We start from the raw sequence: 23,342 nt of genomic DNA on the forward strand, positions 1-23,342 counted from the left end.
CTAAGGATTAAAGTGAGGGGGAAAAAAAACCCACAAAGTGTGATTCTGGGTTTACTTGAAATGGAGTGGGGAGTTTAGCTCTCACATAGCTATGGAGACAGCAGGGGTCTGTACACAAATCTGCTGACAACAGCTTTGCATTTTTTAACAAAAGGTTGGGAGAATGGTTTTAGGAGTGAGATACTATCTAAACCCATCTTATGCAACCTGTCATCTTACCAGACAGGTCCAATGAAAAGGGCAAACTAGCAGTTGGCATAGCAATAGAGTTATGACACTTGTGCTCCATTTACGAGTCACATATTGCTCGTCTCTCCATGAAGGTAAATGTGGCAGGGACCTTCTCACCCCAAATGACACCTGCCAGGTATTGCCATTGAGCACACATGAAAGGCAGCTATCATGCACACAGTAGAGAACAAAGCTCTTTGGAACAAAATGCTTAGTTAAATCAGCTTTTGTGCTGTGGATTCCCACTTCCCCTCAGACAGCTGAGAGTCTCCACATGACAGCTCCCTCCTGCCTCCTCTTGTTCAGAAAGGTCATCGCTCTTCCCTTCTGGGCCCGTTTTGTGCTGCTCCTCACTCCGCCCGAGAATCGCTACAGCTCTCTCAGGTCCACCTCGGATTTCAAAGCATGGCTTGGCATTGCATGAGGTGCCTTCCGAGCAGCAGCTGACAAAGGCTAACTTCTAAAGGTCACCTTAATCAGCTTTTCCAGAGACCAAGAACTTACAGATGAAATTACTGCAGCTGTAGGCTGTAGCAAAGAAAGTCAGAAACTGTTTTCGGCACATGCTACAAAACTGTAACCTAACACTCAGCCAAATCATGTAGCATGCCCGGGGCCAGCTGCAGAAAGTATACAATTTAGCTCACCATAAAGTATGCACCTAAACCACATCAGATAAATCATATCCTACAAAGGCCCTTATCCTCCACTCCCAACGATGAAGGCAGCCACAGATAACTAACTCAGAAGCAGCTGCCCATGCTGTAGACATGGGAAATGCGAGAAGAGGAACCCCAGCTGTGGGGAATACAAGGACACAAGATGCTGCACCGAAGGGAACAGACTAGTCTGGTATGGCAGGAGAGGGACAAGTACAACACATCGCAGCTTGCTTTGGAAACACATACAGCTTAGCAGAGCGATAAAGCATCAGCAGACAGCAGCAATGGAAGAATCTATGCCTTTTATTTATTTATTTCAGAAAAATACTTTTGTTGAGTTTATCACAAAAGTCATTCAACAACAAACAACAACAAACAAAATCCGTACAAAAATTTAAGTGACAGGAAGAATGAAACAAACGGGATAAAGCATCAGAGACTGTTACTTCCCCCCCCCCCCTCCAAAATTAGGAAATTTGCACTAAAGCATAAATATGGAAGAACAGAAATTTTCCTCAAGTTCCTTTGCTGAAGTTTGGTCTGCTGAGTTCAACATATTCAAAGAAAAACTACGTGCCTCTGCCTGGCTTTTACAACAGCCACTCTTCCCCGCTGCCAGCAAACACCCCCCCCCTCAGTCCTGAGGCGAAGTAACAAACTTCACAGTTTGAGTATAAAGCCTGCCAAGCCATCTATTACACCCTCATGAAGTTTACCAGAAGGCTGGAAATCAAACCCCATGATCTTCATCTACTGTTCATGCAAGTGGGGGTCCATCTACCAAGACTTCACCTAAGGCAAGAGACAGAGGCTGCTGTAAACCCCCATGCACTGCAGTACAGGCAGGGTAGCTACAGGCTTCAAGAGGCACTTGGAGGCAAGGAGGAGGCACCCTAGAGTAGTCGTTCTTCCCTCCAACCAGCAAGCCTACCAAAAATACATTTTAAAATAGCGAGTTAAGGGTAAGGGGACCTACAGGGGAACTGGAACTTGTCTTCTTTACTACTAACCCAAGAGTAAGAAGAAAGAATCCTAAACAAACAAAAAAAACCAACGCAACTGTAATGCCCCGTAACATGAGTCACTCAAAAATTATATATGAAATGCTACATCTGTTCTTCCTCCGCCCCTTTCTCTTCCCAAGCCCATTCCCCAACTATCTAAGACAAAAAGAGAGAACTACTGCTGGTATTTCACAGCTCTTCTAGGCTAGGGCAGGAAAACACCACGCTTCACACCAAAAATCACAGACTACTCAATCCCTGACCTTCTTAGGTTGGATAATGGACACACACCTCAAAAGCAGCCTCAAGCCCACGGGAAGGGTGCAAGCAATAGCGTTACACTGGAAGTAAAGACTTGCAGTTTTGCATAGTCTCTAACACTTTCTGCACTGTGGTGGACAAGAGGTCCTGTTTGGGGTTGGGTCTTTTTTGCAGAAGATACAGGGCTTGACAAGATGGGGCATGAGAAGAGCATCCACTCAAGGAAAGCGAGCTCGCGGCATCTTTGTACGCAGAGCGGTCAAGGAAAGACTGACCCACTAAGGGCTTGCAATGAAAATACTCCGTTTGGGAAAGAAAAAGCTCTTTGGGCTGAAGAGAAGGCTCGGTCTGCTGAGAAATGACATGGACGTAGAAGCAGTTACTGCAGGCTTGCAGCTGAGGGATGCTGCTTGCACTAGAAGACAGAGACAGAAGCAGCCCATGGCAGCCCCTCCAATGGAAGGTGGATCGCAAAGCTCTGGGATGACAGTGCACATATTGCCTTACAACAAAGGCTCAGCTCAAAAAAACCAGCCTGCCACGTTTGGGTATAACAGGAGAAGGATGGGCATTTCTGAGGACTAAATATAGGGGAGGGCAAAAAAAAAGCCCCATCATCTATAGGTTTAAAAAAAAATAATAAAAAAAAGAACACATGGAAATGCTTCCAAAAGAAACCGTCCCTTTTACTGGTAGCTCTATCAAAAAGAAAACAAAAAACACATAAATGTAGCATATGTTGTACATACGTTGTAAAGAGGGAGGGCGTTCAGCTACTGATATAGTACACAGATCAAGCGTACGAGACACTACATGGCAACATAAGGCACTTGGGATACAAAGCATAATTAGCTATTGTATGAAGACGCAGGATTGTGCAAGTGGAAAAGCTGCCTGAAGCGAAGCAGGCAAGAGGAGGAATCATTCAGCAGCCAGTTTTTTGGGGGACTGCATGTGTCACCTGTTAACAGAGTCAATACCTCACCTGCTGCGAGGCATCGGCTTTGCAGAAAGGACCGGCTGAGGCTCTGGAGAGATGCCAGCCAGCAGTCGCTCTCGGAGGGCACGTGGCAGTGGATGGCTGGGGATGGGAAGAGGCAGCAGAAAGGAAAAACCTCTCACACTAGACCTTTTCCATGTCCTCCCTAACATAAAGCTCTTTTCCCCCTCTGATCATTGCACCGTGGGTACTGCTGCTGCCTCTGTTGGAGCCAAAATGTGTATCATCTACCCGGCACGGGCTACGAGGAACAATTGCAAGATACCACCAAGGGCTCTGCTCCAAAGCCTCTTTCCTCAGCTCCCCTGAAAAAGGGGGGATCCCTCTCCTGCTGATATCTCTCGTTTGACACTCAGAGGTCGTGGGGATGGAAGACGAAGTGGAATTTGACCAACTGTCCTCGTGTCCCTGCGCGTCTTCTCCCTCCGGCGCCCAGCGTTAGCTGGGGCTCAACAAGGAGAGGGGGAGAAAGGGAGAAAAGACAGAAGGAGGAAAAAAACCCAACCCAACTCAAAGAGGGGCAGAAAATCAACTGTCACCCATTCCCCAAAACACGAATGATGCGAAGGACGACTGCGCCAGCCTCAAGCTAGAATTGCACTCGGAGAGAGCCAGAGATCAGCTGCCCGAAGGGCTGAGCAAGGGGCATGCTAAAAACCATGCGCCTCCCTCACCTGCAAGGAAGGTGGACCTCAATCCTGGCTTGCATATCGAGGAGCACCCCAGCTTCCCCCAACCCTGTGCCCCCCTCTTCTCGCCCAGCCGAGGGAGCACACTGCTCGCCGGCTCCTGCTGCGGCAAAAGCAGAACTAAAGCTACAGCCGGCTTCGCTGCACAAGAGGCACCAACAGCAAAGCCTAGCTACAGAAACTGCCCCGGAGGAGAGCTGTGGGGTGAGAGGTGCCCATCTACTGCACGCCTACCAAATCTAGACTGGTGCATGGCACCCCAAAGAAGCTCAGTGAGCTGGCACTGACCCACGAAACCCTGGGCAGGAGATGCTGCTCCCCATCAAAGAGGCAGCAGGGGACCGAGCTGGTGGGATCTGGAGTTCCCACGAATCTCCTGCCAGCACGTACAGGTGGCAGCGGGCAGGAGCAAGAGGGAAAGTGGTCTGCAGCAACAGATGGCCTCTGAGGTAGATTTGAGACAACTCCATCTGCCAGCAGCTATGCGTCACAGGTCAGGCTTTTCCTAATATGCAAGCTGCTCCTTGCAGCCCCAGCTTCCTTCCCCTTCCCTGTCATCTCATTCACAGCTCAGAAAGGGATGAAGGGGCTAGGTTTTTTGGAAGAAAACCCTGCATTTGATAGCACCTTGGGTGGATACAAGCTCTGTATCCTTTGGAAACAAAGAGTGAAGCTGGTGGCTGCCGATGGCACGGCTGGACTGGTACGGTAGCGATGAGGAAGGCTAAGGTGACAGCATGAGGGGCACAGTCCCACTGATGCAAAAACCCTTTGCAGCAGCCAGTTTGTCATCTGGACACGGTCATGAGCCATGAGAACACCAGGTCCACGAAGCACACACAAGCTGGCAAAGGGCCTGGGCTGACAGGAGCCAGGCCAGCACTCAGAGCGGGGCAGGACTCAAGGTTTCATGTGGACCTGAGGATGCTGCTGCCCCACGACAAGGCACTGCGAGCTGCAGAGCCCTGAGCCCAGCTCTTGGGGCTGGGAGGTCCAGAACAACTACAGGGCAGCTCACCTTCTGCAGCCAAGAGGGTAAGAGAGACCCAGCTGTACCAGAAGAGCTGGGGCAAGCAAAGCCTAGGAGGTGGGCCTTCTATATGAAGAGGGGAATTCTCTCCCTTCTCTGCTGCCCAGCTCTCCAAAATTAGCTCAAAATCAGGGGCCGGAGGAACCCCACTTAACCAGAAGTCCACCATGAGACAAGACATGGTTGAGGTTCCTCCCTCAGACCCTAGTCTCTATTTGCAGCACCCCCATCCTGTGGCACTTGCCAAGCACTGGCCAGACGTGCCCCAGGAGAGGCAACCCTCACCCGAGAGCACCCCTGAGCCTCAGGGTCACAGAGCCCCAGCGCATTCCCCCAGGAGCCTGTTCCCATAACAGACACGTGGTACCTTCAAGCTGCCGTGGCCCTGACCCTGGGGCTCAGGGAAGCACCACGGAGAGAGGGGAGGAACATGCTGTAGAAGAAAAAAGGATTGTTTGGAACCATCTACGATGCATTTGTAACAAGAATCCAAAATAACCAAACACTAAAATAGAAAAGAAAAAAAATTGCACACTCATTTACGATGAAACAGAGGAAGGCAAAACCAGGAGGGTTGGAAAAGGCTCCTACGAGGGGAAGGGAGCAGGGAAAGGGACCTTTTTGGTTTTATTGCAAATGGTTCAAGAGAGCAAGAAAGGAAGGAAGGAGAGCGAGAGACACCTTGGGAAGATGACCGGTTTCCAAGCCGTTCAAGACGACGCTCGTGAGGACCGGGAGGAGGGGCTGCTTCTTAGTCCCGGTATCTCGCCCTCCTCCCCAGGAGACAAGCCTTTGCTTCTACGGCGATTTCAGCTTCTTGGTTCGTGGAGAGGTGCCGTTCTCCGCTTTCACCACCCCGTTTTCATGGTAACCTGGGGATGGGGAGAGAAAACTTTGTCCCTTGCACAGGCCAAAACCTTAACCCTCTTAGGGCTGGCCCATAGACACGGGGAAAGCCCCCACCATGGCACGACCCTGCTGGGGACTCCCTGGGCTCAGCACAGAGCAGGAGGCACTGCCGCAGCACTGCCTGCACGGGCAGCAGCCTGCTGAGGGGATGCTGAACCACGAGACTGATGCCTCCCACGGTGCCACCCCACGGTACACCAGTCCCGGCACTCACCTGAGTCCCTCTTGAGCGGCTTGGCTTGCTGCTTGGTGCTGGCGGCGGCAGCGGCTCGCTTCCGACTGCTCTGCTCGTTCCAGTACTCCCGCCAGCGCCGCAGCTGGAAGTGGATGAAGCGCCACATCACCGAGGCCTGGAAGAGGCACACCAACAGCAGCACACTCATTCTGGCAGGGGCGGAGAAGAGGCAGGCTGAGAACACAGGAGCGAGGCCACCACGAGCGCAGCCTTCCACCCGCTCCAGGGCCGGTGGCCGATGTCCCGCTGGGTGGCTGCACCAAGCACTGGAGGCAGGCGCCGTCCCTCCAGCCACCATCTCTGCTTTCTGCCATCCCCTAAGCTCAGGGCAGCCACTTCCCTTTCCCTCCTCACTACGAAGCTCTCGGGTGCTCAGGGCATCGCTGACTCTTAAGACTTTAGGGCAGGAATGGATGAATAGGATCTTCTCAACCAGCACAGCCCAAAGCACAGTCTGCACGGTCAAGGTAAGATGTCCCCAGCTGCTCTGTACAACTAAAAGGCGGATGTAGTTGGAAGGGAGCTAAGAAAGTGCCCCAAAATCCTTAGGCATGCCAGTAGTCCATGGCTCCAAAAAGCTTGGGAATGACCAGGTACCTGTCCTAGCAACTTCTGAACTGAATGTACAGCTGCTGTATGGGTGAGAAAAGCTCCCAGTCTTGACAGATGGACTGCAAGGCATGAGGAACTCATCCCATCCCCTGCTTCCCACGTCAACAGGCAGCAAAACACGTCCAAACTGAAGGGAAAACTCATTTTCATTGACTGCATCCCCATAATAGTGGTTATGGGTGCAGAAGGGAGAGCCTGCAAGCCTCTCCCTAAGATACCTGCTTCCACTCATCCTTTATAACTTCACTCAGTGAACAACTTATTTGCTGGCTTTTCCCCTCTGCTGTGGCTCCGTAGCCTTTAACCGCTCCTCGCTCCCTCCACACCCTCCTGTCTCGCTAGAACCTTCCCTAAAGGGAATCTACATCCCCCACTGGCATTTCCAAACTCAGCAAAAAGCACCCTGGGATAACACAACCAAGGAACATATGGGAGAGGTTTCCACGATTCAGTCTTCATGTGAAAGGATGCATTAAAAAAAAAAAAAAAAAAGGCAGTAGATACGGCAGAGGACATTCCTACCTGAAGAGGATATTGTTGAAGAGAAAGCTGAAGAAGTTCCCTCTCTCGGGGTTGAGGGCCTGGTTCTCCACCCGCGGCAGCCCGAAGCCGATGACCAGGATGTACAAGGTGAGGGTGAAGAGCCTGGTGACCACGAATACCACAGCCCAGACGTTAAACCTGCAGGAGGGCAAGCAGAGGTGTCGGCAGGAGCAGCCTCCAGCGCTGAGCTGGAAAGTGAGAGCGAGCCCCCCATCACGCTGACTGCTCTCCTGGGCACCGGAGGATGGAAGCCACGGCTAGCTCGCCTGCTTACAGCTTCTCGTTGTTCTCATCCGTGAAGTAGACCAGCCGGGCCATGTGGAAGAAGAATTCGGCTAAGTACTGCAACAGCAAGAGGATCAGCCCCAAGCGGGTTAAGCTAGGAGGGAAGAGAAAGAAAAAAAGCATCACTGGGCTGGTCAACCTCAGTCCTTCATATCCAGCTATAGCATCTCCCCTGCCATCCCTGAGCTGCAGCGCCAGCCCAAAGCCAGACCCTTCTGCAGCAGTGGGGGTAGGACTGCAATGGGGGAAATCCCTGTCCCCAAAACATCAAAGCAGCCCAAGCCAGTAGCAAAGCTGGGATGGATCCAATACAAAACCCTAACTGCTGGCACTGCTGCTCTGTGCACACACTCAGAGGAAGGATAAGAGCTTGCCTGCCTGTGCCGTGCTGGGAGAGCACCCCAGGGTGCTTCCCACACCCAGGGGAGATGCAACCGTCAGCCTGCGCTTTGGGTCCCTGGTTAACATTTGCTTTGCAACGCCGTGTGAACAGAGACCGCCTGTGCACTCGTGTAACATCGCTGAACTCCTTCAAAATCAGCTCTGTGGGTCTGTGAAAACTGTTTGACTAACAGCCCGCAGTCGGGAGGTCAACTTCAATACCATCTGCTTTTTAAACGCCCGCCTTTATTCCCTTCAAGCCCCCAACCCCGCTGAGGCTTCCCGGGTGACTCGTACTGCAAAAGGACCTGCTCAGCCCCATCCATGGCGCGGGACGGGATGCCGAGGCAGCCAACTCACTTGAGGAGGTACGCGCCGGCGATGTGCACCAGGTAGAGCGCGATGCACTGCAGCTGGCGGGGAATCTCCTCCTGGGAGGGGCAGAAAGCCGCGTTAACCTCTCGCCCCTCTTCACCCACCCTCTCCCAAAGCTCACTTTCCCCAAATCCAGTGGGCAAACCACCTCAAGCATCCCCAGGGTGCACGGGAGCACCCGTCTGGCTCTCACCTTACGAACTTTTTGGAAGTAGAGTTCTGGCAGGGCGTGCAGCCAGTACGCCAGCTGGCACAGGTAGAAAAACTTCACCTGGAACCTGAAACGCAGAGATGAGCCGCGTGAGCCAGCCTGGGGCATGGCAGGACCCCAAGGACCTGGGCACCAGGGAAAGCGTCTGGCCACACAGCATTGCGCGATCCCTCCACTGCTTTGAAGCCATGGGATTTAGAAGGCATCATTTCTGGGCTGAAATTATATGTTGAGCCGAGTTACCCGCGCCTGGAGTTTATCCAGATGCTTGTGCCGCGGTCTCCATGCTCTCAGCAAACCTCACTCTTGCAAAAACCCAAGAAGGGAGGATTATCCCCCACTTCGTTTCTACTATGAAAAAAGAACAGCAAAGTGACCTGCCCAAGGTGATGCAGGCAGGAAGCAGCCGGGATGAGTAACCAAACCCACAGGACCTTCCTCGTGGAGGAAACCCTCTGAGAACACCCTCCCCAGGGCCACAAACAAGAGATACCCCATCCCCCGGGATCTCACTGCAGCATCCTTGCAGCAGGGTGCATGCAAAGGGCACTGCACTATCAGCACCCTGCTCCCAGCCACAGGGAAAACCATATAGAGGAAGGAAGTGGTCAGCCCGAGAACAAAATGCCCTTGCGAGTGCTTACGGAAGATAAACATGCGGGTAGTTTTCCCACAAACTCTGGGGGTTTGATATGTATCCTTCCTGAAAAAGAGAAAAGATGCATGCCTTCAGCAAAAGAAACAGGCAGCGCATGGTTACAACGGGGCGGGCTAATGCTACAGCGAAACTAGGAACTAGGGATGACACCCGAGTCCTTTCAGCCTGCAGTAAAAACCGTGTCCCCTGCACAAGCCAGGGCTCAGCCCTCCAAAGCTCAGCCGCATTCATGGGTCTCTAGCACCCCGTTCAAGTTTCATGAGGCCCCTGTGTTTGGGGCTTGAAGGCTGCTTGCTCGGTTGCACAGAGGGCCCCAAGTTCAGGATAGGATGCTTTGGGGTTTGGGCAATGCATGAGGGATGCTCTGGAGGCGTGGGGGTGAGATGCCTGTAGCATGGCTCCAAGCAACCGTGTGCATGGTCCGGGCAGGCTTCTTCCCCATCGGCATTTTCAACCAGAGTATCACTTAGGCAAAAAGAAGTACTTCTGAAGAGAAAGGGGAACAGAAAACGCCTACAAAAATAATTTAATATGCATTGCATAGTTTAATTTTCCACCTGCCTGCATTCGCCTACAGCCTCTTGCCTTATGCTTGCAGGGCAGATGACAGGATGGGGCTCCCTTCTCGTTCCATGCTTGCATAGCTCCTGCCACAGGGGTGCTGCACTGGGCTTTGCAAAGAGATGTTGGCATGGGAAATTTATCCTGCCCAGCACCTACCTGTCACCATCATCCATGCCCTGTCTGCCCTAAGCCCTTTTTTCAGTTGAGGGGGGGGCCAGGGGAAGTGCAAGTGCTGCAAAGGGTGACCTGCTCTGCACACGCGGGGCATTTGGGGAGCACATCACGGCAATGCGGGTTTGCACAGGAGGCTACAGCCCCGCAGCTGGTGAGGGATGGGTCTGGCACTGGGCGAGGGCAGCCCAAAACCAGCGGCATTGACTGTTTTGCCAAAGCTTCCCTCCCTACAGCCCTACGGGGCAGGAGCAGTGCCAGCAGATCCCCAGAAATGCTGGCCTCGAAGAGGGTAGCGGTCCTTTAAGGGGGGCTGGCAGGACCACCCGAGCAGTGGGGAGGGGACCTGCCCCTGAGCATCCATCCCCAGCGCCACCGGGGACCACAGCTGGACCCCGACAGCCACTGGTAGCAAAGCGTCGTCATCACGCTGCCAAAATAGTCAGATCTCTCCGACGACGCCTGTTCTTCCTTCCCCCTTCCTCCCCAAAATGAAACGTTTTCACTCCAAATTTTTCTCCCAGCAGTTTCGGGTTGAAATATCCGCAACGCAACCCAAGGCGTGGTTTCCCTGCTCTCAGCAATCCCCTCACTGCCAGCTTGCCAAGAGAGGGACCACAAAGAGAGGGATCACCAACATCTGCCCGTTAGCCCCACGGCCCTGCAAAGGACATCCAAAAACCCCAAGGCACTGAACGCAAATAAGGAGGAAAATAAGAGGCTGAGAAAGATGGCAGGTCCTGGAGCAGCAGATGGAGATGATGAGGCCAGGCAGGATTTCTGGGGTCCAGCTCCAAAAATATTTCACAACCCATTTGCTTGTGCCTTGCACGAAGCAGAAGGATCTCCCTAAGTTGCCCTCACTCAGTGGCTGGAAAGAACCACCACACTTGAAAACTAAACGTGCTGAAATGTGCCCATCTTGGCCCAGGGGCTGGCTGGGGACTCTCCGCTGCCATCGGGGTTTTGTGCTCCAGAAACCACAAATCCCACCCAGGGAACCCAAAGCCCGGCCAGCCCCGTGCCTTACCGTCACCACGACGTACAAGCACCAAATCACGGAGGTGAGGTGGAAGGCAACCAGCTGTCCCGATTCATTGAACTTGCTGTGTTTGACCTTGGAGAGATGGAGACGCCTATTGATTTTCTGGGAAGGAGCAGAAGGAGAGAAAAAGAACAAGAAAACATCAGCCATCGGGTCAACAACCCTCCCTCCTCCTCCTTCTCCTCCCCATCCCAAGCAGCCCCCAGAGATGAAGGCTCACTCATCACCGCCTCAACCCCCAGACCACCCCCAGAACAGCATTTAACTGCAGCAAGACCACGTCCCCCCATGGTACGTGAGATATTTTGGCGACTCGAGACGCCGAATGGCACTCACGTCCAGGGCGTACTCCTGCACCACCGCATGCAGGATGATGGCGATGAAGATGTAGAAGAGGATGGTGACCAGATCCTTCAGCCCATAGTGATACTGGACCAGCTCCCCATCTGCAAAGAGACCAAACGGTGGGTCAAATCCCCATAACTCAAACAATTTCCAGGTAGGGGCTTAACGGTTGGGGGTGGGGGGGGGGTGTTATTCCCAACACGCAGCTTGGATGGGGCCACCAGAGAGGTGGAGGCAGAGAGAGGTCATGACTGTGCCAGTGGCTGCAGGGCTGAAAAAAAGGGCTCTAGCCAGGGTTAGTTCTTCAGCAGAGGGTGGATGGTTTCCCCTCTAATAGTTACACACCTCAAGGGAGGAGACACTCAGGATGCTTCAAGCTTCCCCTGCCAGAGGTGAGGGGCTGGGGACAGCCCGGCTGTGGAGATGGGAATTTATCAGCCTGGAGGGATGAAGACATGGAGGCAGCACTGAAGCAGGTGATGGGATCAGGGACACCCCACCAGCAGCATTAGGGCTCAGGATGGAATTTCCACCCCCTCGGTTACCATCCGACACCCAGTCTCTCCCACTCAACCCTGAAAGCTGCCGGAGCAGGACTCAGCTGCCTAAATGCAGATGCCTTGGGCTATTAAGAGATCCAAGGCCGCGGCACGGGGCTGGCAGATGAGAAATAGGACCCGCGGGAGGCCCTGCTCTTCTGGAGCAACAAGAGATCCAACAGCACCCAAAATACCCCAGACGTCTGCATTTAGGCAACTATTTGCAGCCCTGCAGCTTACGGGCAAGAAGCAGAGTTGGGAGAAAGCTGCCGTCCTCATGGCACGCTGCAGAAACCATCGTGATGCGAAGCTGAGCCCACCCCCAGCTGCTGCCCTCCCTTACCCTGATCCTGACCATCCTCTCCTAATATCAATGCTGGGAAGCGACTTGTCTGTCACCAGCCCTGTTTACCCTCGAACAAAGCTTCAGTCCAGATTTCTAAGATTTGAGGGACATGAATAAGATTTGAATAGGATTTATGAAAACACCTGGTCCTTAGGAGCCCCCCGGCTGGGTGCTGTGCAAACCCAGAGGTAAAAACGTTGCCTGTATCACGGAGCTCATAACCCCAGTGTAAGATAAAAGATAGAATTGCAAGTCTAAAGAAAGTAATATTATGCACACGTGCAACTTCTCTGCCTCCTCTCTCTAGGGCATTTCAGAAGCTGCTCTAGCTGAGCAAGGGAGATGAGCAAGATCTGCCGGCTGACAGGAAACAGCATCCTTCTTGTGAGGGATGTGAAACAGCCTTGGAAAAACTCAGGTGAGCAATAACCCTTCCTCTGAGCAAGCCTGCTGCGCCAAGGTCTCTCTCCCCACGGCCTCAGCTAGCTCATGCCCTATATTGATACCCCAATACCTGGTCCTGGTGAGATGGTTATGTGCCCCCCTCCCGAGATTTCTGGTATCAGGAAAGAATAAATCAACAGCAGTGGAAGCTGTCTGGACTGTGCCATAGGGGAGCGCAGACCGCAATTTAATGTGGAAGCTGGATGATTTCTTCAACCATAATGTTCAAAGATTTTAAGGGCAGACCTTTTATCTTCTGTGTGTCTGCCTCATCCTAGTTTCACTAATCCCAACAACCCTGCTCTTCCCTTGGATGATTACTTAAACACTTCTAATTAACTGCAGTTTTCTGCCACCAAGCCAGGCTCTGTGCCCCAGGCGTTTGGCTCATCCTGAGCCCAGGGCTTTACCCAAACCACCTCCTGCTGCCTTCACGCCGGTGCCCAGATCGCTGCCAGCCCTGAAGAGGCTCTCGGCTAGGAAGGTAGCTACTAGCAGCCAAAATACAAGCAGGGACCGAGCCTCCAGCTGCCTCCTGGCTGGGAGCCGGGGTAAGTCCTCTGGTCCACCGGGCTTGGACCTGCACCAGCTCCAAGCCTCCTTGAATTACTCTCCATGTGCATCAGGACCACAAGCTGCCTGAAGCAGGGATGCTGTGCAGCATGTGCATCTCCACACCCTCACCTTGTGCCATCCCCAATAAATAAAGCGAAACGGGAATTATCTGTGCAGCCCGTGCTGCTTAGCAAAGAGCTAAATCCCTCCTGCTCCTCGGCAGGGCACAGAGCTACTCCGGGCATGCTATCAGGCAATTTGATCTTGCCTGACCAGGCTTGGAGGAGGATCCTCACCCTGCAGAGCACACAATGCGGCCTGACCATGGCAGAAAGAGGGTAGAGAGGAAGACTTAAAACCCCCTGAAAAGCATTTCTTCCCAACCCTGGCAGCACGAGGGCTGGCAGACACAATCAGTGTGCTCTGAGCCACTCAAACTTTGCTTTTCCCCCACATATCTTATTTTTAAAATCTCCTTTACTACCAGACAAGGGCCCAAGCAGTGTGCATCAGCAGAGAGTGAGTCCAGGCCAGCCGGCAGCAAGGATTTGGGGCAGACCACGACTTGATCCTCCCCTTGGGGTATCCGCAGCAGAAGCATCTCTTACCTGCTGTAGGCACGCTAACATTATACTGAGGTAAGATAAACAGGAAGGCAGTCTTGGCTGTAACCTGTCAAAGACACACAGAGGGGAAAAAAAGCAAATCAGTTGTTGAATCCATTCCTCTGCCACCATTTACTACCCTTTCCTATTGTGCTGGGAAAGGCAAATCATCCAGGGAGATGTGCGGGCACCGGCTTCACTCGCAGAAATGCCTTTCAGCAAGGAGATTGCTAGGGAAGAGGTTTGCCAACAGGGACTTGGGATTTGGGAAGGAGAAAGGGATGTATAAAGAGGGAGAAACCCGGAAAAACAATGCAGCTGTAAAAGCCACCAGCCAGCCTGACGGGGGAAGCTCCCCGCTTCCCCTCAAGGATGAGCATCCCTCCAGTAGCATGGACCATCATCATGTGCGACCTGCTGCTCGGGGGACACCGGGAGCCCGACCCAGCAGGCCATTTGCATTAATTAAAACCATCCCTCATTCCCATCCACTCCAGGCAGCCATGCCGGGAGCCCTGCCCGGGTAGGGATGGCAGCACCCATCACCCAAGCAAGCTCAGAGGCTGCAAAGCCCCACGGGCTACGCACAGATTTAGCCCCCGCATCTTTGTGGAGACTCCTCTAATAGCAGCAGCCACGGGACCGGTGACGCCGGACCTGTTTAGAGACCATGCAGGTGCTCATGAGGGTCCCATGGGGCAGGGGAAAAGCAGCTTTGGCAAAAGAGCTGAACCTTGCGCTGGCCACGCACAAGATCCCAACCGCCTGTCCAGCATCGCAGGCTGGCCCAAAAAGGAAAAAAAAAAAGCCTGGGATGAGACATCAGGCCCCCTGCAAACCAGGGCTGTGCTGCTCGCTCTTCATTTATTGCTTTTAATTCAAGGGAATGATTCTCCCCAGCAGTGAAGCAGGAGGCTTTGTGGGGACGGGGCAGAGCATCCCATCCCAGTGCATCTGCAGGATGCCCCAAAGCAGCATTTCCAAGACCGATGCACGCTCGAGCTGAGGCCACAGCAAAATCCGGTGCATAGACGTCCGACGCCAAACATGCCTTCATCCCATCCAACCCCACACCGGCAGCAGGTCACCAGAGATTTTTACCTTTGCGATGGCTCCTCAGCCATCCCTCCAACACTTCGCAAGCGCCCAGCCTCATACGCAACCAGCCCAAAAAACTCCTGTGCCCATCGAACGCCGATGGAGATGAGCTGCATTTCGCACAGACGCAGCTGCAACTGTTTCAGAGTTGCAGGCTATCAAAAACCCGGCTGGAAATATTGCTTCACGTCTTGCAGGACGTAGCTGCAGGGGGGACACGGGGGCTTTGCCAAGTGTTCCCATCCCGCCCCCATGAGCATTGAGCAACCGGCCGGCGGCTCCGCTCTGCCGGCGCAGGCAGCGCTGCCCATCCTCTTGCAGCCCCGGCTGGGGGATAGCAAACTCCACGGCGTGTTTTCATGACGTTTGGGGATTTTTTTTTTTCCCCACTTAAAAAAAAAGATATCCCACATGTTGTGCTCTGCTTGTGGAGGAGTAGATGCGGGAAGCACTCTGCCAAGGGAGATGGAGACCACGGGCAGGGTTTGGGGTGGTAATGGAAAAAGTGCATCGCCGGGCCTCAAGCTGGCTTAAGGAGACACTTCTGGCTCTTGCAAACCTTGCTGGCTAGGAAAGCAAAGTTGCTTCATCCTGGAGCAGTACAGCACAACCGAGACCTGGACTTGACATCCAAACCTCATCACAAGCTGGTGCAGAGCATGAAACAAACACACGAAGCCGGCGGTGGCCATGATGCTGCAGGGACAGGCGGCTGTGTCATGGATGTGCCGATGGCAGCGGGCACTGTAGGTTTTACGTCTTACCCCACTACCTGTACCTGGCTGACATCCAGAGGTGTAAACAGCTGGAAACAAGACATCATCTCCAGATGAAGTCTCCTAACCTGCTGGAGGGGCCATAAGCCAGACTTGTGGGTCTAAGAAAATGACCCCGGAGCATCTCTGGGATGGGGAGCAATGCCTGCACGGTGCTCAGCCCCGACGCTGTTTGCAAGAACTCTCCTAATCTTCTTTTCTGGAAGGCCTGGTAGGAAGGTTTCCTTTACAGATACTTGAGGATCAATCAATGCTTTGTCCCATCTCCACACCTGCCTTTGCTTCCTGCGGGCCACAGGACTACCAACAGCTTCAGGGGCCACCTCTGCACCTCTTCACCTTTCATTACAGAGATGTAGCGGGTTGTTTTCTAAAGCCTGCATAACGTATTTTACAGCCTAAGATAAATTCAACCTCCTGGATGTAGGCAGACTCCTGACAGACCGATTTCCAGAGAAGAACTGCCTCCCTCCTCCACCTGATGGACGGGGAAGCCCAGGCACAGACCTGCAGTCACTCACCAAGGGCCACAGCAGCAGCTCTGGGGGCCAAATTTGAACTTCTGGGTGTCCGACCTCCCTGTCCACCTCTGGGCATTTTGCAGACCTTACGTGGAGGGAAGGTCTCCTCTTGGGCATCAAAGGCGTTCCTTTCTCCTGCAACTGGTGGGGAACTATTCACACTGACCATGGAAACGTCCGAACGCATGCAGGGTTTCACCCTTCGCCCTGGCGCAGTTCCCGCACGCACTCTCCTGCGGGCACCAGCAGGACTTTAACGGCCAAGGCAGCATTTTCAGAGGTTGGTCCTTGGGCTTTCCAAGGGCTCAAAGACTGGGTGCACCTCATTTTGTGAGCGCTTTGCACCTCCACGCTTTCCTCGCTGCAATCGCACAACAAACTCAGAACAACGCACTTATCGTCCGGCTTAGCTCTGTCCTCCAAGACTCACCACCCACGAGGCCACCGGCATCCTGATCATGCCCCACACCCTTGGCTGGGTCACCTCCACCTCCCTGCCACCACCGCAAGGACATCTCAGTTCAGATAGGAAGAGAGTCGCGGTTTCCAGCAGCCGAGGCTGATGGAGCATGAAACACGGGACAAACCACCTTGAGCAGGACACTGGGCACATCCCTCCATCCTTGAAGGTGAAGGACACCCTGCACGTCCACGGAGGGACTCGCGTCTTTTTGCCGTTGTTCACAACACGCCCCTTACCAGCGGACAAGTGACTTGACCAAGGTCGTAGCTGAGCTCCATCAAGTGAACATCAGGCTCCAAAATCCCACGCTGTAGCCGTAACCCCCACAGCATCCCCTCCGCCACATCAACTGGGAGCACCCACGGTGCACCCATTGCTGTACAGCCCTGCGTAGCGTATAGAGACAGAAACACCACCGATCAGTGTAAGCCTCCTGGAAAACGGGGAACACTTGAACCACGACCTCCAGCAATGCCACGCCACCTCCAGCTCCCCTACAAGGCAGAAACCAGGTTTCCTTGGCTCGGGAAGGAGCGACGAGCACCAGGGACGGCAAAGCTTTAGAGCTCGCATCGAGCATTTCGCAGGCGGCCAGAGAAAGGAGAAGTTTGTAACGGGAAAAGCAACGTGAGGATTATTCAGAGGCACAAGACGCTCGCTGTCTGTTTGCTCTGAAACAAGATGCTGGTATGGGAGAGGAAGCACCAGGCACGCTCCTGCCTTGCAGGGCAGAGACCAGAGCCGGAGCTGCTGCAAAACTGCTGCAGGCAGGGGCAGAATTAGGCCTCTCCAGGTATTATATTTTTTTGGTTATGCTGTGATGCCGCCTCCTCAACCTGCTTCTTTGGTTTTCCCCTCTTATCTCCAGCCTTTTCTTAAGGCAGCCAGAAGTCCAAATCCTACAGAGCATCACCGTGACTCGGGTAGGGATTTTTATAGGGTGGGAGAGGGATTTGTCTGCATGGGACGAGCTGAGCAGGGACCATATAGGAAAGGCTGTATATTCCTTGTTCATCCCTTGCCCTGCATTAAGGGCACCTCTATGCAACCCACCACTGCCCAAGGGGGTGAGGGAGATGCTCCTCATCCCAGCCTCATCCTGCCTTGCATGAGGGATGTGCCTGAACGAGCTAAATTTGGGAAGCAGTTGTCCTGGGGGCTCTCTACAGCCACGCGGAGGGAACAGCATCTTCAGCAGCGAGTGGGTTTCTGGTGGTTAATGACACTAACCCGAGGACCAAATGGCAGCCAGACGGTGAAGAGGCAAAACGCAATGTGTCCACTGAGACCACAGTTTACCGCGATGCTCAGAGCACCCAGGACAGGGCTCGGGCTGTTTCTCACAGAGCAATACGGCTAGAAATCAATACAACTTATCCACCTCACAGCCCTTGATGGCAGGGCAGTGGATAAAGCCAAACAATCCCAGCACTACTATGCATTTACTATGCATCTACTAGCCACCACTATGCATCTACTCCCCAATAATGCGGTGAACGGAAAAATTCACACCCCCGCTAGCCTGGAGTTTGCTGCCTAATACAAAGCAGCAAAGCTCCCCCCACCCTTTTTAGAAGATGCTGGTTTTTCCCGGCCACGAAACGCTATAAGAGTCCAAACCAAAATCCCAATTCCACTTTCGCAGGCATGCAAGCGGCTTTTAATAAAGGCGTCTAAGCACGTGCATCCAGGCAGCTTAGCACCTCTCCCAAAATCTACCCGCTGCGACTCTCAAACCCTAATATTTTCAGGAGCGAGGGATAATTTTTGAGCATCCTTCACATATAGGTACCAGGTCACTCTGTGAAACCCGGTTCCCTTCCCGAAAGCCTCAGCCCGGTGGGATTTGCAGAGTCCGTGCTGTCTTCACCCCAGCTGGGAGCCCCCAGGCACGCAGCCATCCCCGTAGTCCTGCTTGGGTTAAAACGGCTTCGGAGGAAGGAAGCGGCTCCAAACCTCTGGCGGGGGAGGCTGGGGGAGTTTCTGCAGTCTGAGCCGGGAAAATATTTCCAGGGCTTGAAAAACAACTCAAACTAATTAAAGATAAAATGCTGTCCAAAGGCTTTTCTCACAACTTAGGGGTTCTTTTTTTCCCCCACCAGACAGAGTGTTTATTGAAAGAAAAACTTGTTGATCCACGGTATGGATTGACACAGGCCCTATATGTAAACTAAAGACCAAACTTTGGACCAAAGCCTTTAAAAGTAAACAGCCGGCTTCGACAAAAAACCCTCCCCGAGGGCAGCGCAGCCCCTCTGCTCCCACACACACACTCGTCCCTCAGCACGACACGATTATCATTGCTTCATGCCTCCCTCCTGCTTATTCCCTTTTTAAAAGCAGACCTAAATTCTGCTTTTTTCCCCCCTTTCTCCCCCCCACCTCTCTCCCAACTATTCAGCCCTTAAGCTGCCCGTGTGCCTCAGTTCCCACATCTGGCAAAGACCAGGGGAGGCAGAAACACCGTTTGTTTTCCCTCGTTAATGACGGGAAGGCCTTAATTTTTGCAGAGTACTACGGAGGGGACCGGGGAGGGGAAAGTATATTTAGCAGGAAGCCTGGAAATAGCAGCTCATTCGTCAGCCGCCTTCGTTTGACAGTGTCACAACCCAGTGTTTGGGAGACTGTGACTCACTGCCGCGGCTCTGCGCACGAGGGAAAGCCTGGCAAGGGCACGGCATCTCTTATAATATGATGTTTTACAACTTTATTACCATCACCCCATGCATAAGCATCAGGAGCTGTCCCCTGCTTTGCCCGTGAGCTTGTGGCAGCCAATTCTGGGCATAAAGGAGAAATAAGACTGAGCCTCAGTTTCCCAGTCTTACAGAGATTATGACAGCAGCCCCCGTCTAATATAGACTCCTCCCCAAAACCAGCGAGGTCTCCCCCAAACTCAGCCCGCATGGAGGCTGATCGATCCGACACCGTGCACAGGAGCCGTCCCAGCTGGGACACAGGTCACCGGGCAGCTGCAGGTTAAACCCAGCCTGGCCTTGGCTTCATTTTTCTGCAAAGTAGGGTGGAAAAAGATATGCAAAGCGATTTCTGCGTGAGGATGGAGAGCACCTGTTTTGCGTTTCTATACGCAGTCAGTTAAAATGGTTTTTGACCAGAAAAAAAGGGGAGATTTTTCTTTCTGGGCTCCAGCTCGCTCGTGGATGGAGCAGCCACGCACACGCAGCAAAATCCCTCCCTGGCACCACGCAGACGTGCACCGGGCATGTTTTCACACCCTGAAGGCTCAGGGCTGGCTGGGAAGGCAGAAACCCCCACAGCGCCCAGCTCAGGACAGCTCTTTTTGGGGGGACCCCCTCCAAGCCCTGGGCTTCCCTCCCTGAGCAATGCTATGATCATCTAAAACATGCACAATACTCAAATAAACAAGTCCAACACACTCATAACACCGGCGAGCAGCCTCGTGCCACGCTCTGCACCCCCAAATCCCCTCCCTGGAGCCGCGACGGTGCTAGCGACGCAGTCGGCAGCGAAGCTGGGCATCAAGCAAGATGCGAACGGTATCTCCATCGTGACCGGTACCCGCTCCCTGCGGTGGAGAAACTACTGGGCTGGTGAAGCCCATTGATCCGTTTGGATGGGGAAGAGGTTGCACGCCCAAAAGGATGCTCAAGGCATACCTCACGCCGCGCTTGGGGAGGGTGGCAGCCCTTGAGCATCACCGCGAGCATGGTGCCGGAGCAAGCAAGCACTCAGCTCCCGGGGGCCGCCTGGGAAAAGGTTAAAAATCCCATTTGTGCCTCCCCGAAGAAACCTCCCCTGCAGGAAACAGCCTATTGTGAGCAGGATTCAGCCGTTTCCGCTGAGCCCGAGCCCGAGCTCGGCCACGGCCACCGGCATCGGGGAAGGTGGGAGCCCGGCGGCGGGGTGGGAAGCAGGGCGGCGAGGAGGAGGAGAAGGGATGGCGACATGTCCTCCCCACCATCGCAGAGGAGGCGCGGAAAAGGCGTCGAAAGGCAGAAATATCTGAGCTGCCACCAAAACTCACTGTAGAGGCGGTGCAAATGGGCATGGATGGTTTGGAGGGCTGGGGAAGAGCAGAGCCTGGTTTCTCCTCCAGGGGGAAAAGAAAGCAGAAAGAATAAATAAAATAAAATAAAATAAATAACCCACAAGGACCAAAAGAGTTGTCCCAAACCCCAAGCCGAGGGGAAGATGAGGGATGGTGCTGTCGGGCAGGGACGCAGCTGGGCGGTGCAGAGGGAGGAGCGGTGAAAGCCACCCCGGCACGGGAAGCGCTGTCTCCCCGAGGTCCGCCAGGAGAGCGGCGGCACCAGCAGAAAACTCCTGCCTCTCAGCAACCGGGGGAGATTTAATTAAAAGACATTAAAAAAAACCCCAGAAACACCACAAAACCCTCCCTGTCGCCACCTCCACGGGGGGGTTCATCGCATCGCAATTTCAAAACCGCCCTCGGAGCATCACATCAACCAAAAGCCCTCGCAGTAGCAAGCCTGGGTACCACCTCTCCAGGACGAGGTTCCCAGCATGCAACCACAGGCACCGGCACCCCGAAAAAATCAGCTGCGGGGAGAAACCCTGACAGCGATGCAACCTCAGTGACTTTTTTTTTAAAGTACGGCTACGAAACTTGCAGCCCAACTTTGCAGCATTTGCATGCGGTTTTGGAATACAGCTGGCCCTCTTGGGTTAGTTTTGAAACCTTTCATAACCCTTAAATGAATATATATATATATATATGCACAAGTACATCGAAAGGATTTTGTGCACTGGAACTGACTCGCTCATTCAAAGCATTTGCAGAAAAAAAGAGGCGGGGGGGGGCAGAAAAAAGAAGGGGGCTGCCACCGGGAGGGTATTAAGGAAATGGATTTCCTCCTCCTGCGATTTGCTACAGAAGGAGCCTTTCCTCCTCCGCCAGGCCCCCCGGCCACCCCTTTCCCGTCCGGATTTGCTTTGAAACGTGGCACTGCGCTGAAGGGGAGGGTTTGCGCGGGGGAAGCGGGGGCGGGGGGGGGGGGGGAGTGGGGGGGGTGTCCGATCCGGCCAAGCTGCTGACCACAGCTTGCAGCCACCCGAGGTGCCTCTGCGTAGGGTGCCCGGAGCTGAGCGAAGCTGCACGGCAGTGGCCTCCAACCCTCCCCTGTCTCCTCCCCGAAAGAGGAGAGGAAAAAGCAAGCTGGGAGGGAAGGAGAGAGAGCAGGGGGAGCGCGGCATTCCCGGCATGGTTTCCGCACGGTGCTGGGGTGGCGGCGGGGCAGCGGCCTTCCCGGGGGGCTCCGGCCACCCCTGGCTGGGCCAAAGTTTCCCGCGGAGGAGCCGGGGATGCCTTCTCACAGCCCGTGGCGGAGCGGGATGGCCGGGATGGGGAAAGGCCAGGGAGCCGCTGGCATCTGCACGAGGCCCAGGAGCCCCTGGTGCTCATCCCACGGCGCGGGGTCAGCGGGCTGCGGAGAAAACACCTGGAAAAGGGCTAACGTTAAAAAAAAAAATAAAAAAAGGGCAAAAAATACTCCCCCCTTTTCCAATAGCTGGAAATATCAGTGAGGGCTTGACTTCTCCCTGCATGGGGCCGGGCGGCCGATGTACCCCTCTGTGCTTGGGAAGTGGTGCAGGGCAAGGACCGTCGCCAGCAGCAGTGGTGGGTTTGCAGGAGAAGGGGGTTCGCCACCCCCTGTGCTCCCCCTTCTGCAGCCGGGGACCCCGGGCAGGGCTGGGGGTGGCAGAAGGATGCACCACCCCAAAAGCCAGCGCCGGGCTGGGTGCCCATGGGGATTTTTGGGGGAAAAACGCCTCTGCTGGTGGGAGAGAGATAGGGAATGAATGGGGCGGCACTCTGCACCCCCAGACGGAGGGGTCCCGCACCCCAGAGCCCCCTCCCCAAGCGGGATGGGGTCACCTCGCCAGGGTGCGGCGCCCTGGACACCCCCTGAGCAGAGGCACCACCGGGGAGGTGGAGGGTGGGGGCACCCCGTGCGGCACAAAGGGGGGGGGCACCCGGGACTCCCCGTCCACAGCGGGGGTGCACACGGGTCGGGGACACACACACACACACACAGCCGGTCTCGGGTGGGGCTGACACCCCGCGGGGTGCGGGACCGTGTCGTGTCCCCCCCCCCCCCCCCGGGGGAAGGCGGAGGGTGGGGGGGTGTCTCACCTCGAACATGAGGCCGATGAGGACGCTGAGCACCAGGCAGAAGCCGATGTCGGCGTGGTTGTGGATGAGGAACTCCTGGCTGAAGAGCGGGTGGCTCTTGGCCCGCCGGCGGAAGGCCATGGCCGCGCCGGGAGGGGTGCGGAGCGGGTGCGGAGCGGGTGCGGAGCGGGAGCCGCCGCCCGCCGCCCCGCCGCCGCCCAGCGCCGCAAAACTTCCCCGGGCCCCGCGTAACTTCGCGGAGCGCCGCGACGGCCCCGCGCAGGCGCCGCCCGCGCCGCCGCCTGACCCCTCCCCGCCGCCCGCCCCCGGCCCCGGCCCCGGCCCCCGCCTCCCGGGCCACCGCCGCCCACCCGCGGCCGCACCCGCTGCCCCACGCACGCCCCGGCTCTCCGCGGCGGGGGGGGGGCACCCACCGGTCTCGGCTCCGCGGGGGGTGGAGGCGCCAGCGGTCTCGGCCCCCACCTCCCATCCGCACACAGCCGCATCTGCACCCACCTACCGTGCATGTCTGGGCGCCCACTCGCATCTGCGCCCACCTGCCGTGCATGTCTGGGCGCCCACTCGCGTCTGCGCCCACCTGCCGTGCATGTCTGGGCGCCCACTCGCGTCTGCGCCCACCTGCCGTGCATGTCTGGACACCCGCCTGCA

The 23,342-nt window shown here is 54.9% G+C and overlaps 1 protein-coding gene across 1 annotated transcript; it reads right to left on the reverse strand.

Moving 5' to 3' along the window:
- Positions 1–1,354: 1,354 nt before the first annotated feature.
- TRAM2 (translocation associated membrane protein 2) lies at positions 1,355–22,829 on the reverse strand. Its single transcript, XM_050893608.1, has 11 exons — positions 22,695–22,829; positions 13,704–13,767; positions 11,203–11,312; positions 10,852–10,968; positions 9,073–9,131; positions 8,411–8,495; positions 8,203–8,273; positions 7,451–7,555; positions 7,156–7,314; positions 6,001–6,170; positions 1,355–5,749 (listed from the first exon to the last, which is right to left on the reverse strand). Exons 1-11 carry the CDS (start codon positions 22,812–22,814, stop codon positions 5,676–5,678), a joined length of 1,134 nt encoding a protein of 377 aa, XP_050749565.1. The 5' UTR covers positions 22,815–22,829; the 3' UTR covers positions 1,355–5,675.
- Positions 22,830–23,342: the final 513 nt, after the last annotated feature.

Source organism: Gymnogyps californianus, chromosome 3 (assembly GCF_018139145.2).
Source record: "Gymnogyps californianus isolate 813 chromosome 3, ASM1813914v2, whole genome shotgun sequence".
NCBI lineage: Eukaryota > Metazoa > Chordata > Aves > Accipitriformes > Cathartidae > Gymnogyps > Gymnogyps californianus.